General features: G+C 43.8%; 1 protein-coding gene across 2 annotated transcripts in view; it reads left to right on the plus strand.

The window, feature by feature from the left end:
• polr1a (RNA polymerase I subunit A) overlaps window positions 1-15,153 on the plus strand; it is a 164,340-nt gene that overhangs the window by 1,605 nt on the left and 147,582 nt on the right. Inside the window, exons 1-4 of one of the 2 annotated variants that reach the window (XM_060843650.1) lie at window positions 2,802-2,965; window positions 4,480-4,684; window positions 8,889-9,038; window positions 11,681-11,785. In XM_060843650.1, the coding sequence (XP_060699633.1) occupies window positions 2,880-2,965; window positions 4,480-4,684; window positions 8,889-9,038; window positions 11,681-11,785 (546 nt within the window). In that variant the 5' untranslated portion in view covers window positions 2,802-2,879. Of the gene's footprint in view, window positions 1-2,801; window positions 2,966-4,479; window positions 4,685-8,888; window positions 9,039-11,680; window positions 11,786-15,153 lie in introns of those variants that run through there. The other variant, XM_060843736.1, reaches the window with a different exon arrangement.

A 15,153-nucleotide genomic window follows, 5' to 3' on the forward strand; every position in this document is an offset into this window, starting at 1 on the left:
ACCTCCCCCCCTCCCCCCAACTCTCCATCACCTCCCCTCCCCCCAACTCTCCATCACCTCCCCCCCAACTCTCCATCACCTCCCCCCAACTCTCCATCACCTCCCCCAACTCTCCATCACCTCCCCCCCAACTCTCCATCACCTCCCCCCCAACTCTCCATCACCTCCCCCCCAACTCTCCATCACCTCCCCCCCAACTCTCCATCACCTCCCCCCCAACTCTCCATCACCTCCCCCCCAACTCTCCATCACCTCCCCCCCAACTCTCCATCACCTCCCCCCCAACTCTCCATCACCTCCCCCCCAACTCTCCATCACCTCCCCCCCAACTCTCCATCACCTCCCCCCCAACTCTCCATCACCTCCCCCCCAACTCTCCATCACCTCCCCCCAACTCTCCATCACCTCCCCCCAACTCTCCATCACCTCCCCCCAACTCTCCATCACCTCCCCCCAACTCTCCATCACCTCCCCCCAACTCTCCATCACCTCCCCCCTCCCCCCAACTCTCCATCACCTCCCCCCTCCCCCCCAACTCTCCATCACCTCCCCTCCCCCCCAACTCTCCATCACCTCCCCTCCCCCCCAACTCTCCATCACCTCCCCCCAACTCTCCATCACCTCCCCCCTCCCCCCCAACTCCCCATCACCTCCCCCCCAACTCCCCATCACCTCCCCCCCCAACTCCCCATCACCTCCCCCCCCAACTCCCCATCACCTCCCCCCCCCAACTCCCCATCACCTCCCCCCCCAACTCCCCATCACCTCCCCCCCCCAACTCCCCATCACCTCCCCCCCCAACTCCCCATCACCTCCCCCCCCCAACTCCCCATCACCTCCCCCCCCCAACTCCCCATCACCTCCCCCCCCAACTCCCCATCACCTCCCCCCCCAACTCCCCATCACCTCCCCCCCCAACTCCCCATCACCTCCCCCCCCCCCAACTCCCCATCACCTCCCCCCCCCAACTCCCCATCACCTCCCCCCCCAACTCCCCATCACCTCCCCCCCAACTCCCCATCACCTCCCCCCCAACTCCCCATCACCTCCCCCCCCAACTCCCCATCACCTCCCCCCCCAACTCCCCATCACCTCCCCCCCCAACTCCCCATCACCTCCCCCCCAACTCCCCATCACCTCCCCCCCCAACTCCCCATCACCTACCCCCCAACTCCCCATCACCTCCCCCCTCAACTCCCCATCACCTCCCCCCCAACTCCCCATCACCTCCCCCCCCCCCAACTCCCCATCACCTCCCCCCCAACTCCCCATCACCTCCCCCCCCAACTCCCCATCACCTCCCCCCCCCAACTCCCCATCACCTCCCCCCCCCAACTCCCCATCACCTCCCCCCCCAACTCCCCATCACCTCCCCCCCCCAACTCCCCATCACCTCCCCCCCCCAACTCCCCATCACCTCCCCCCCCCAACTCCCCATCACCTCCCCCCCCCAACTCCCCATCACCTCCCCCCCCCAACTCCCCATCACCTCCCCCCCCCAACTCCCCATCACCTCCCCCCCCCCAACTCCCCATCACCTCCCCCCCCCAACTCCCCATCACCTCCCCCCCCAACTCCCCATCACCTCCCCCCCCAACTCCCCATCACCTCCCCCCCCAACTCCCCATCACCTCCCCCCCATCCCCAACTCCTCATTACCTCCCCCCAACTCCCCATCTCCCCCCTCCCACCAACTCCCCCTCACCCCCCCTCCCACCAACTCCCCCTCACCCCCCCTACTCCCCAGCACCTCCCCCTCCCCCCAACTCCCCAGCACCTCCCCCAACTCCCCTGCACCTTCCCTGTTTCAGTGGGGAGACAGGCCGCCTACTTGCAAAATGTTTTAGAGAACACCTCTGGGATATCCGCTCCAACCAACCCAACCGCCCCGTGGCTGAACATGTCAACTCCCCCTCCCACTCCACCAAGGACATGCAGGTCCTGGGCCTCCTCCATCGCCAGACCATGGCAACACGACACCTGGAGGAAGAGCGCCTCATCTTCTGCCTAGGAACCCTCCAACCACAAGGGATGAATGCAGATTTCCCCAGTTTCCTAATTTCCCCTCCCCCCACTTTATCTCAATCCCACTCCTCAGACTCAGCACTGCCTTCCTAACCTGCAATCTACTTCCCGACCTCTCTGCCCCCACCCCCACTCTGGCCTATCACCCTCACCTTAACCTCCTTCCACCTATTGCATTCCCAACGCCCTTCCCCCAAGTCCCTCCTCCCTACCTTTTATCTTAGCCTGCTTGGCGCACCCTCCTCATTCCTGAAGAAGGGTTTATGCCCGAAACGTCGATTCTCCTGCCTGATCTGCTGCGTTTTTCCAGCAACACATTTTTCAGCTCTGATCTCCAGCATCTGCAGTCCTCACTTTCTGCTCTTTGAAAATGCTGTCAAAATTAGTTCCCTTCAAGTGCATGGCAAGACTCTGAGGACAGTGAGCCTTTGAAACGCACTTCCCCAGAAAACTGTGAAGGCATATAAACACTAGAATCAGGAGCAAAAGTGGGTCAGTCGGTCTCAGTCCAGATGTGCCATTTAACAAGATTATGACTAATCTGATTTTGGTCTCTAGTCAACATTTTGACCTACCCCTAATAATTGTGGACCCCTTTGTTATTCAAGTATTTATCTGCCTTTACCTTCAAAATATTTAGTGACTTTAAGTTCTTGCTATCTGGGCAGAGAGTTCCAAATACTCTGTACTCTGAGAGTAAACGATTATTTCTACCTTTTATTTTTAATTTGTTCTCTTCGGGTGATAATCCTTTTCACAAAGGAAAACATCTCTTCAGCATCTATCCTGTTGAGTTTCATCAGGATCTTGTGTTAAAGTAAGACCATCTCTCATTCTTCTGAGCTCCAATTGACATGGGACGAGAGTCAAAAAGTGTGGCACTGGAAAAGCACAGCAGGTCAGGCAGCATCCGAGAAGGAAGATCGTCAACGTTTCAGGCGTAAGCATTTCATCAGGGTCAAGTGCTGGAAGGTGGGACTAGATTGGGTTGGGATATTTTGTTGGCATGGACGAGTTGGACCAAAGGATCTGCTTCTGTGCTGTACATCTCTATGTGAGGGATGTGGTAATTGCTGACATGGCAGCATGGGTAAGGTCCAACCTTAATTGAGGGCAATTGAGAGTTAACCACATTGACAGGAGTCGCATGTTGGCTAGACCAGGAAAGAAATGAGAGATTTCCTTCTCAATACCTGCTAATGTAGTCAACTCAGTCACATTAGGGAGATTTAAACTATCCTTAGATAAGCACATGGATGATTTTGGGTTAGTGTAGGGGGATGAGCTGAGAATAGTTCACAGGTTGGCGCAACAGCAAGGGCCTGTTCTGTGCTGTATTGTTCTATGTTCTATGAACCTGCACTCCAAGGCCTCTTTGTTCAGCAATGCTCCTTAGGACCTTACCATTAAGTGTATAAGTCCTGCTAAGATTTGCTTTCCCAAAATGCAGCATCTCGCATTTATCTAAATTAAACTACATCTGCCAATTCTCAGCCCATTGGCCCATCTGATCAAGATCCCGTTGTACGCCTAGGTAACCTTTGTTGTCCACTATATCTCCAATTTTGGTATCATCTGCAAACTGACTAACTATACCTCTTATGTTCACATCCAAATTATTTTGTAGACTCCCTTAGGATTCTCCATAACCTTATTTGCCAAAACCTTCTCATGTCCCTTTATGGCCATCCTGATTTCCCTCTTAAATGTACTCTTCCAGGGATTCACCATGTACAATTCTAATCACCCTGTTGTGGGAAGGATATTATTAAACTGGAGAGGTACCTAGGGGGCAACCTTTTCACGCAGAGGGTGGTACATGTATGGAATGACCTGCCAGAGGAAATGGTGGAGGCTAGTACAATTGCAACATGTAAAAGGCTGGATGGGTATATGAATAGGAAAGGTTTGGAGGAATATGGGCCGTATGCTGGCAGGTGGGACGAGATTGGGTTGGTATATCTGGTCTGCATGGACAAGTTGGACTGAAGGGTTTATTTCCATGCTGTACAAAAAAAATGCTATTAATGAACCAGGTGAGTTTTTATTGCATTAATGAGATTGACCTTCCATTTTTCACCATTTGCTATGGTAGCATTTGAATCTGTGTCCACAAGAAACTAGGTGGACCTCTGATCTCAGTGGGATCACTCGCATCTTCCCATGCTGATGGGGTTAGATAAATATTGTTGATAGGTGCTTGTTGATATATGCTAGCCATGACCAGTTGGGCCATATAGCCCATTTTAATGCTCAGCTTTCTGAGAACCAATCTCAAGTTGTAATGCAGTTCTGCTGTCTGAGTGAGGTTAAACCAGTTGTGCGTCAATTGAACAGTATTGCAGTTTGTGTGAATTAGGAAGTAATTATAGATTTAAGCAATGGCCATTCACTCCTGTTTCATAACAACCTTTCACTTTCTGTGAACTCCAAAATGTTTTTTTTTCCCTTTAGGAAACTGAGTGTAAAAGCAATCACTAATCCTTATTTCCTGGATAATGTGGGCAATCCAACAGCGAATGGTCTTTACGATTTGGCATTAGGTCCAGCTGATTCTAAGGAAGTATGTGGTACCTGTGCGCAAGATTATAATAATTGCCCTGGACACATTGGCCATATAAATCTCCCATTAACTGTCTATAATCCGCTATTTTTTGATGTAAGTATTGTTTGAAGTTTAAAGGTATGCTAATGTAATAAATGGAATGGATTATGGATATTTGGAGATGATTGCTATTTTTGATCTATATTCAGTTATATTGGTAGCTCCGATATTGGGCAATGAAGAGGACATTTGGAAATGACCACATATTGTTCTACTGCAGCTGATTTATTTGACTCACATTCCAGGAATTACAATTGACAATTTGTGCGATGCCCTTGGCCTCCCCTTATACGAGTTGAAGACGTTTTGAATTCCTAGTACTCTTGCTACTGACTGTCACAGTTCTGCATGCATTATTCAAAAATGGCCCCATGATTTACCAATCTAAAAAAAATACTGCTGCTCATGTTAGCAAACTGCAAGTAAAACTTTTTAATATAAAATTCTTCTTTCCGTTGTTTCTAATGATTATATGTTCCAATACAACAGTCTCAGTATTTTCTGAATACTTAAGAAATAGAAGCAATGGTTGGTCATACTGCCTGCCCTTTCATGAAATTTCATTGATCTTTCCCTTCAGTTTGCTACCTAATTGTCATATTCCTTGATTCTTCCAAAGACCAAACCTCTTGACTATTGGCCTTAATTATAAGCAGCGAAGAAAATTGACAATACTCTGGGATAGAGAATTCCAAATAATTAAAACCATTTGAGTGAAAAAAATGTTGTCTTCCCTCATTTCTAAACAGTTGCACTTATCTGGAGATTGTGACCCATGTTTCAGATTTCCCAGTTGTATCTACCTTGGTTTGTCCTTCAGTACCTTCCATCTTTCAATGAGGTCATCTCTCATTCTTCTAAGCTCCAGCAAATATAGACCTAATTATTCCAGCTCTCAAGAAGTGACAACCCTGCCATGAATCTTGAGCTTTCGTTGTACTGCTTCGAATGCAACTAGAAATGCAAAATTTATTATTTATTCCTATACTCCAATTCCTATATGATAAAGACTAATCTGCTATTTGCCAACTAAATTATTTGCTCTTTCTGCAAGGTTATTATTAGTGTTTCTTCTGAGAATACCCTTGTGCCTCTCAGCACCAATCTTTACAATTTCATGCCTTTAAAAAAGATTTTTTAATTTAATAAAATAAATAACCTTACATTTCCCCAAATTATACTCCATCTGCCATCTGATGCCCACTCACTTAATTTGCTTATCAACTCTTTGTGTCCTTTGCTTAGCAAACTTGTAAATATGTTTTCGAATCAACCTGTTCAGACATGTAATGAAACATCTCTGGAGCAAGGAATACTTGAACCTGGGTGTCCTGGCTCAGAAGTAGAAGCACTGTCACTGTGTCAAGAGCCCTCAGCAAATTTCAACACTTTTGGTGTCTTTGGCCAGGTCATTAATATAGATAGTAAATTGTTGAGTTCCTGCACTGACTGTTGCTGTACTCTGCCAGTTTCAACTTCTGTGCTATACTCCTTGTTGTCAACTATGAGGGCCAACCATTACTCAGGTAAAACATTTGCGCCTAATGTTTTCTAATATTTTCACCAAATACTAAGTTGTTGAGCTTACTTTTTTTTATTTGTGAGACCAACATTCATTCCACATCCCTAATTGAAATTTGACAAGATGAGTTCACATTTCAGATGTGATAAATCCTAAAAAGGTATATTCCTTACCATGAGCTCCAGATAAAGTGGGTTGAAAATATAAGCTTTAGGCCCCTTTGAAACAGTAACAAGTGTGAGGCAATATCAAGTTAAATTTCAAGAAATTGCAAATCAGGTGCGTATCTGAACAAATCATGTGGCATATATGTGTATTTGCATTGAGTAGTTTGGTTTATCTTTCATATCATAGTCCCAGGAGTCCACAGAATCAGAATTTCCACGATGTCGAAACAGGCCATATGGCCTATCAAGTCTGCACCAACCCTCTGAAGAGCATCTCACCCAGAGATCTGTCCCCCTCACACCGAGTCGCCTGCGGATCCTTGGCACTGTGACGCAGCAGTGCTAACGAACCACTGAGTGACATAGGACTGGTCTCTTAGAGAGATGAGTAGAGCTGAATTAGAGTCATAGAGATGTACAGCATGGAAACAGACCCTTTGGTTCAACCTGTCCATGCTGACCAGATATCTCAACCCAATCTAGTCCCACCTGCCAGCACCCGGCCCATATCCCTCCAAATCCTTCCTATTCATATAACCCATCCAAATGCCTCTTAAATGTTGCAATTGTACCAGCCTCCACCACATCCTCGGGCAGCTCATTCCAGACATGTACCACCCTCTGCATGAAAAATGTTGCCCCTTAGGTCTCTTTTATATCTTTCCCCTCTCACTCTAAACCCTCTAGTTCTGGACTCCTCAACCCCAGGGAAAAGGCTTTGTCTATTTATCCTATCCATGTCCCTCATAATTTTGTAAACCTCTATAAGGTCACCCCTCAGCCTCTGACACTCCAGGGAAAACAGCCCCAGCCTGTTCAGCCTCTCCCTGTAGCTCAGATCCTCCAACCCTGGCAACATCCTTGTAAATTTTTTCTGAACCCTTTCAAGTTTCATAATATCTTTCTGATTGGAAGGAGACCGGAATTGCATGCAATATTCCAACTGTGGCCTTACCAATGTCCTGTAAAACTGCAACATGACCTCCCAACTCCTGTACCCAATAAAGGAAAGCATACCAAACGCTGCCTTCACTATCCTTTCTACTTGGGACTCCACTTTCAAGGAGCTATGAACCTGCACTCCAAGGTTTATTTGTTCAGCAACACTCCCTATGATCTTACCATTACGTGTATAAGTCCTGTTAAGATTTGCTTTCCCAAAATGCAGCATCTCACATTTTCTGAATTAAACTCCATCTGCCACTTCTCAGCCCATTGGCCCATCTGGTCCAGATCCTGCTGTAATCTGAAGTAACCCTCTTCACTGACCACTACATCTCCAATTTTGGTGTCATTTGCAAACTTACTCACTGTACCTCTTATGCTCGCATCCAAATCATTTATGTAAATGACAAAAAGTAGAGGACCCAGCACCGATCCTTGTGGCACTCCACTGGTTACAGGCCTTCGGTCTGAAAAACAACCCTCCACCACCACCCTCTGTCTTCTACCTTTGAGCCAGTTCTGTATCCAAATGGCTCATTCTCCCTGTGTTCTATGAGATCTAACCTTGCTAATCAGTCTCCCATGGGGAACCTTGTCGAACGCCTTACTGAAGTCCATATAGATCACATCTACTGCTCTGCCCTCATCAATCTTCTTTGTTACTTCTTCAAAAAACTCAATCAAGTTGTGTGATATGAATTCCCACACACAAAGCCATGTTGACTATCCTGAATCAGTCGTTGCCTTTCCATATACATGTACGTCCTGTCCCTCAGGATTCCCTTCAACAACTTGTCCACCACCGAGGTCAGGGTCACCGGTCTATAGTTCCTTGGATTGTCTTTATCCCCCTTCTTAAACAGTTTGCCAACCTCCAGTCTTCCGGCACCTCACCTGTGACTATCGATGATACAAGTATCTCAGCAAGAGGCCCAGCAATCACTTCTCGAGCTTCCCACAAAGTTCTCACAGAATTAACTTGAGGGTCCTCACGAGTCAGGCGAGGTTTGTGATTGAGAAGGCAGGACCTTCATCGTAACTTCAGTTGGTGCGGAATTGACCCTTTGCTGTTGGTGTTACTCTACATTGTGCATCAGCCATCCAGCCAACTGGGCTAATCAACACTTAGACTTCTCTTTCAAGTAACTCTCTGGCAACTAAATGAACAGTAATCGCAATAGTATATTGAATTCAGCCAGAAATTTCCAACACAGAGCCCCTCCCACCAAAACAAAAGGTCTTAAGTGTTTTGAGTGCAGAAACCCACCTGGAAACTGTAATATGAAATAGATTAAGTGGTACTTCACTTTGTAATTCAGCTTACTTTTCAGGGCTAGCAGATAAATGCATATTCCAACAATTTTGCATCATGAAATTAACTAGTGTACATCATTTAAACTTGAATTACCATTAAACATTTTAGCTTGGCTTTCTTACTCTATTTTATTTTGTTTTAATGTATGTTTAATGAATTAAGTTTTGATTGATTGGATAACGGAAAAGCGAAACTATTCAGGTGCGTTCTGACATGAAATCTGAATGACTGGGTTGATAGCATATTTTTATCACATTTCTATGTTATTCTAAAGATTTTTTTTAACAAAACAAGTATGTTTTTGAACAGAAACTGTATCTGTTGATAAGAGGCTCCTGTTTGAATTGCCATTTCCTGACATGCCCCCGTGCAATGATGTACCTGCTGCTAAATCAGTTGAAAGTTATAGATGTCGGAGCCATTGAAGCTGTTTATGAGTTGGAGAAAGTACTGAATAAGGTGAGTAATTTGTGTTGACTGAAAAAATTATTAACTTCGATAGTTTCTGCCCTTTTCTAATTGTAAGATTTCAGTTATTTACAAGTCTTTGGACAAATTCAAGTGTCAGCCTTTTCTCAGTGAGAACAGCCTTGCATCTGATTCAGAAGGTCAAAAGTTCAAATCCCTTTGTGGAGAAGGGAGAATCTAGGCTGATCCTGCAGACCAAAATTAAAGCTGCATGTTTTTTGAACGACTCACTAAATTGCTTGCTGAAAAGAGAGAGACATTACTGAAGTTTTAAAATTTAATTCATCAGGTCAACTGCAGAAGTGCCAAATTTCAAATGATTACAATTTATCCTACTGAGCAAAAGCCTGTATTATTTAGATTGTTTAGCAAGTCAGCTCTGATTAGCTGATGCATTTCTGAGGGGAAATCAATTGGAAGTAATTGTGTGTGCTAGTAGCTACACAAATGCAGTTAGGGAACAGTTAGCTCAGTTGATTAGATGGCTGGTTGGCATTAGAGAGGAACCCCAACAGTGTGGGTTCAATCTATTTTGGCTGAGGTTACTAAGATTACTCCTCCTCAACCTCTGTCCATGCCTGAGGTGTGTTGACACTTGGGTTAAATCACCACCAGTCATCTGTCTGTAATAAGAGAGCAGCCCCTTGGTCTGGTAATACTATGGCGACTCTAGACGAACAATTTGAGATAATCAATTGAGCCTGCTTATGCTTGCTAGAAGTAGCATACATTCATAGAGGGAGCCATTCTATAAGATCCACGTGATTTTTAATTACCTGGGAGACTGAGAAGCCTATTGTTCCCCATTTGCTTCCTCCAATACAGTGTCTTGATCAATCAGAGTTCACTTGCCTAAAAATTGATTCCCTTTCACTTGTAGTATAAATTGTTGTGAAATTTGGCATACTTGTGTTTGCCCTGATGAGTGTATGATAACAACAACTTCAACAACATTCTTTTCAGCATCACTAGGTTGAAATCCCATAGCAGTGTTTGATGAAGTGTTTGGGAATTTTGTTGGTATCCTGGGCAACATTTATCGCTGATTCAGCAAAAAGTACTTTCTTTTCCATGTGATCTGTTATCTTTGGAACAAGCTGTCAGAGGAAATGGTGGAGGTGGGTACAGTAACATTTAAAAGGCACCTTGATGGACAATACGGAGGGAATTGGGCCAAAAGGTGGCAAATGAGACTAGGTCAGAGTGGGATGTTTGGTGCGGATGAGTTGGGCTGAAGGGTTTATCTTCATGCTGCATGACTTTATAACTGAGTGGTTTTAGATGACAATTGAGGGTTAGCCAACTTACTATAGTTTGGCAGTTACAAGCCAGATCAAGTAAGGTCACTAGTGAACGAGATTAGTTTTCAAGCAGGCCTGTGGATTACTCGTCTCAGCACATCATCACTAAGTTACTGTTCCCAAGTCTTTTCAATTGATCTATCATAAACAGCAGTAAGGATTTGAGCTGTAGGTAAAGTGACTGCCATATGTACCTTCATTATAACAATAATTACACTTGAAAATAATTTTGGCTACAAAGCCCTTTGCAGTAGGTATAAGGTATTGTCAGCAGTTATAACAGGTATGATGCTTTCCTCTGTGTGCTGAAGTAATTAATTCTTTATTGGATATTGATACTTTGTCTAATATCAAATACTGAAAAGCCTTGAGTGTCATCTCCTGTCGGTTATTTGACCAATGAGGACAAAACAACCGAGCCCAAAGCTTGTCTCATCTGAAATTTACACTTGTGCAATTCTGGCTGGGATTTCTGAATGTAAAATAGGACCAGAGTCCCTGATGGTTTCAACTTTCTCACCTTCGTTCTTGATACTAATTATAGTGCCTCAGCTGGCCGTACAATGCTAGCCATGATTCAACCAGAAGTCCCAGTCCAAAGACTTGTGTGAGAAAGAAATCTCAGCTGACACTGGGTGGGCTGCACTATTAAAAGTGCTATTTCTGGATGAGGTATAAAGCTGAAGTCCTGTCTGTTCCCTCCAACTTTATTAAAATCATCATTAAAAGATTCCAAAGCACTTCGAAGAAGCAGTGCATGATGCCTGGTGTCTCTGCTTTTTTCTTTCTTCTATTCTGTGACCAACATCAGTAAAATTGATTAATTGATGAACATCACAGTTCTGTAGAAATTCAGAGGTAACATTTCAAGTCCAGTGAACCTCTTAAGGGGTTCTAAAAATCACGAAAGGCAGTTGTATAGATTAAGACTTCCTTTACTACTATCTTGCTTAGTGATGAATTAACTTAGTCTAGATGAGAGATTGAACCTGCAATAAATTTAGAAAATGCCAGAGAAATCCAACATATCTGGCAGCATCTATGGAGACAGAAGCAGATTTAATGCTCTGCATCCAGTATGACTGTTCTTCAAAAGTAGTTCAGCTCTCCAGTATTTGGTGGATAAACATGCAGAGCTACTGAGAATTTATTTTAGTCACTGTAGTGCGTTGTATATTTCTGCATTAAACTCTGTATTACTGTACACTGGCAACTGACCTTGGCGAATTGTATTGTTTATGCATTAATCATGACAGTTGCGAGGAGAGAAATGTAGAAAAAGATATATTTTCAATATTTCCTTCTGACTTAATAAAATTTTGTTTTGAACAGGTGCTGGAGGAAAATTCAAATGCAACTGTGGATGAAATCCAGACTGCACTGAATGAACACACTTTAATTATTCTGAACAATCGTGCGAATGACAAAGTTTCCCGGGTAGGTGTAAAACTGATCAGTAAATGTTGCCATGTGGGCATTCGTTAATGTACTTATTATCTTTTTAGAAAGACTTCAATAAGATATATCCCAAGAGGCTTGTTACATAAACAAAGCTGTATGATATTTTTAAAAAATGAAATACCATGAAACGACAGATAGGAAGCAGAGTTGTTTCTCACATTGGAGAAAGACAGAATGAATTGGTGGTGAAAGTGTTCAATCCACTTGTGACTGCAAGGATGAGTGCAATTTTAAAATGTGTTAATGATAAAAAGAAAATTAGAAAGTTACGCCCATGACAAGCCAGTTTTTAAAACAAAACATCTGGAAAACAGTCACAAATTGATGAAAGAGGTGAGGACGTGACAGAGGTCCATCTTGTCTTTGAGTCAAAAAGTTAATTTCAAGCCCCACTTGATTGTGTAATGTTGGCTAATCCCTAAATGTAGTATTAAAGGAATGTAACTGTTGAAGATGCCATCTTTTATATACCCTCAGATGGTTGTGCAAGATTTCATGCTAGTGTGTGAAGGAGAGCAAAAAATTTCTGGTATCTTAAATAATCAGATTATCTTGTCTGCTTTATCATTGCTCATATGATTTTGTAATGCATTAGTTGGTTTCTGGGTCCTACATTAGAACAGTGATTACTCTCTGCAAAAGAAATTTGTATTTTTGGCTCTGAAATTTGCTGAGGTTCGTAAAGGTTGTGAGTACACATGACTTAGAAGCAAAGTCCTTCCCTGCTTTCCTTCCCTTTTACTAAGTAATGATTACCCTACTTTCTTATCCAATTATTGTTGGAGGTGGACTATAATGGGAATTTAGCTGGTGTGTGCACGTACAATATTTCAGCATAAATATTTTTGGAATGCTGTTGAGAATGTACTCTGACTTAGCTTGATATATTCCCTACAATCCTATTCAAAATTCATACCTTGTGAAAATAACAATCGTTGAAGATTGAGTGTTAAGTCCAAACTGTGTTGTGTTATTTTTATTTGTCATTGTAGTATAAGGTTTAAATGGCTTCTAAGAATTGCTGTCAGTGTCTTGTTATAATTCAGTGATCCATTAACCAATTTAGTCTGTTCTGTTTGTGTGACCTCATTTGATCTTTATTCTAATGGCATATTTGAAACACTTCAATTTTTTTTCTCTCCTTGCTTGTTCTGAAGCTACTAACCTTTGGACAACCTCTGCCAGCCCTACAGCACTGGCTGGCCATTGCATATAATTGTTTCTTTTCCCCAAACTCTAACCCTGCTCTACACTTCATTAACAGTGGTAAAGATCTCAACCATAACAAACACTGCATCTCAGTTTTAAGTGTCTCCTCCAAACCTACCTCTTCCATTCCCTTCCTTTTCCTCTCATCTGGTCATTATGTATTGCAGCTACCCTTTGTTCTGTAAGTGGTTCAAATCCCATATGACTTTTGCCAAGAGTATAGTGGATTCTTTCTTGATTATATGTTTTTGGAGATAAGTCTCATGATTAAACTTAAAATATAAGCCATAGCTATTAATTTAACATGGGGCAGTGTTTGTAGAGGAATAAGGCAGTGTTATTTTCTGGGTCTGTAGATTGTGAAGGAGCAAAAATGGCCTTTGCAGTGAGATGTACTTCTTGTCAGATGTGGGAGTTTAAAGAGAGTTTAAGGGTTACTGTGGATTGTCTCTGCCAAAAATGCTGTTGGATGCGAATCTTATCAGATCAAATGGATTGGTTGGAGAGACCGATAGAAGCGATGAGGAATTTGCAATAGCAACAGTATGTGATGGATGGCAGTTATAGGAAGGGGGGAAAGTCTCAAATACAGTCACATAGATGGGTTAACTCCAGGAAGGGAGAGAGAGGTCGGCGCCTAGGGCAGGAGTCTTTTGTGGATATACCCATTTCAAACAGGTATGCTGTTTTGGAAAATGTAGGGGGTGATGGATTCTCAGGAGAAGGTAGCACGAACAGCCAAGTTTCTGGTATTGAGACTGGCTCTAATGCAACAAGGGGTATGTTGGCTCCCAAGAGATCAATTGTGTTAGGGGATTATGTAGTCAGAGGTACAGACAGATGTTTCTGTGGCCAGCAGAGCAAAAGCAGAATGGTGAGTTGTTTCCCTGGTGCCAGGATCAAGGATGTCTCGGAGAGGGTGCAGAAAGGTCTCACGGGGGAGAGGGGCCAGCAGGAGGTCATTGTCCACATTTGAACCAACGACATTGGAAGGGAAAAGGTTGAGATTCTGTAGGGAGATTACAGAGAGTTAGCCAGAAATTAAAAAAAGGAAGTCCTCAAGGGTAGTAATATCTGGATTACTCCCAGTGCTACGTTCTACTGAGGGCAGGAAAAGGAGGATAGAGCAGATGAATGCACAGCTGAGGAACTTGCTGTTATTTTAAAGGGTCTGTGGAATCTGTCAACAAGAACGTTTGCAAAGGACTTATCGACCAGTTACAACCTTGAAAGGTTCCAGTAGATTTGTCAAAGACTACTTCCCTTTCGCAAATCCATACTGCTTGTCTGATCTGGTTACTGTTTCCAAGTGCTCTGCTATTAAAAGTTCTATTTTGGACGTTAGCATTTCAAAATGACAATCCATCAGTCCAGTCACTGCCAGGAGGTTTTCTGTAAGAATTGCAACGCCAGTGCAGGAAGTCTCACTCACCTGGGGCTGCCAGCAAATCAGAAGCTAGCCTCTTTCAGAAAATCAGTGGTACGACAATGCGTGTCATGGCTACTGCCAGGACACAGCTATCAAATCAAAGGTCCGGGGCAAGAAAGGTTATTTTGTTTCATTAAGTAGGGTGGAGCACATCAAATCAGAAGTGAGGACAGGTGTTGGCTCTCAAGCCCACTCCATGCCTGAAGTCAGGTCTCTTGATCTTGCTCAAATTGGTACAGTTCAAGAACTCTGGATTTCATCCCATCTCCAATACAAATTGATTGTCTGGCAATATTGCTTCACCAGTTTGGTAGAATGGCTTTGTCCTGTCCTGTCCTGTCTTAGTAGTTGAAGCCAGGATGGATGAGTCCTTCAAGTGGTTGCTAAGTGAGAGGCATGGAGATTCTCAGCCAGAACCTAATGTGGTGGGAAGGGGGCGAGTATTTCTGCAGTGTAAACCTACCCAGCTCTTTGTCCTTTAAACCCTCTTGCCTGCAAATCTTGAGAATTCACCCCTTTTTTTTTTGTTTCTATTCCTTGTGAAAATGAACCAACAAATGACAATAACATTGATTTAACTTGCATAAAGAGAAGTAAATTTAACGCAAAAAATCCTCATTAAATATCCCATTATAGTTTGAGAATGATTGCTGTAATGATGAGTAATTGGCACGTACAACCTGTGAAGAGATGAGGAGGCTGCCTT

This window comes from Hemiscyllium ocellatum, chromosome 1 (genome assembly GCF_020745735.1).
Source record: "Hemiscyllium ocellatum isolate sHemOce1 chromosome 1, sHemOce1.pat.X.cur, whole genome shotgun sequence".
Taxonomy (NCBI): domain Eukaryota; kingdom Metazoa; phylum Chordata; class Chondrichthyes; order Orectolobiformes; family Hemiscylliidae; genus Hemiscyllium; species Hemiscyllium ocellatum.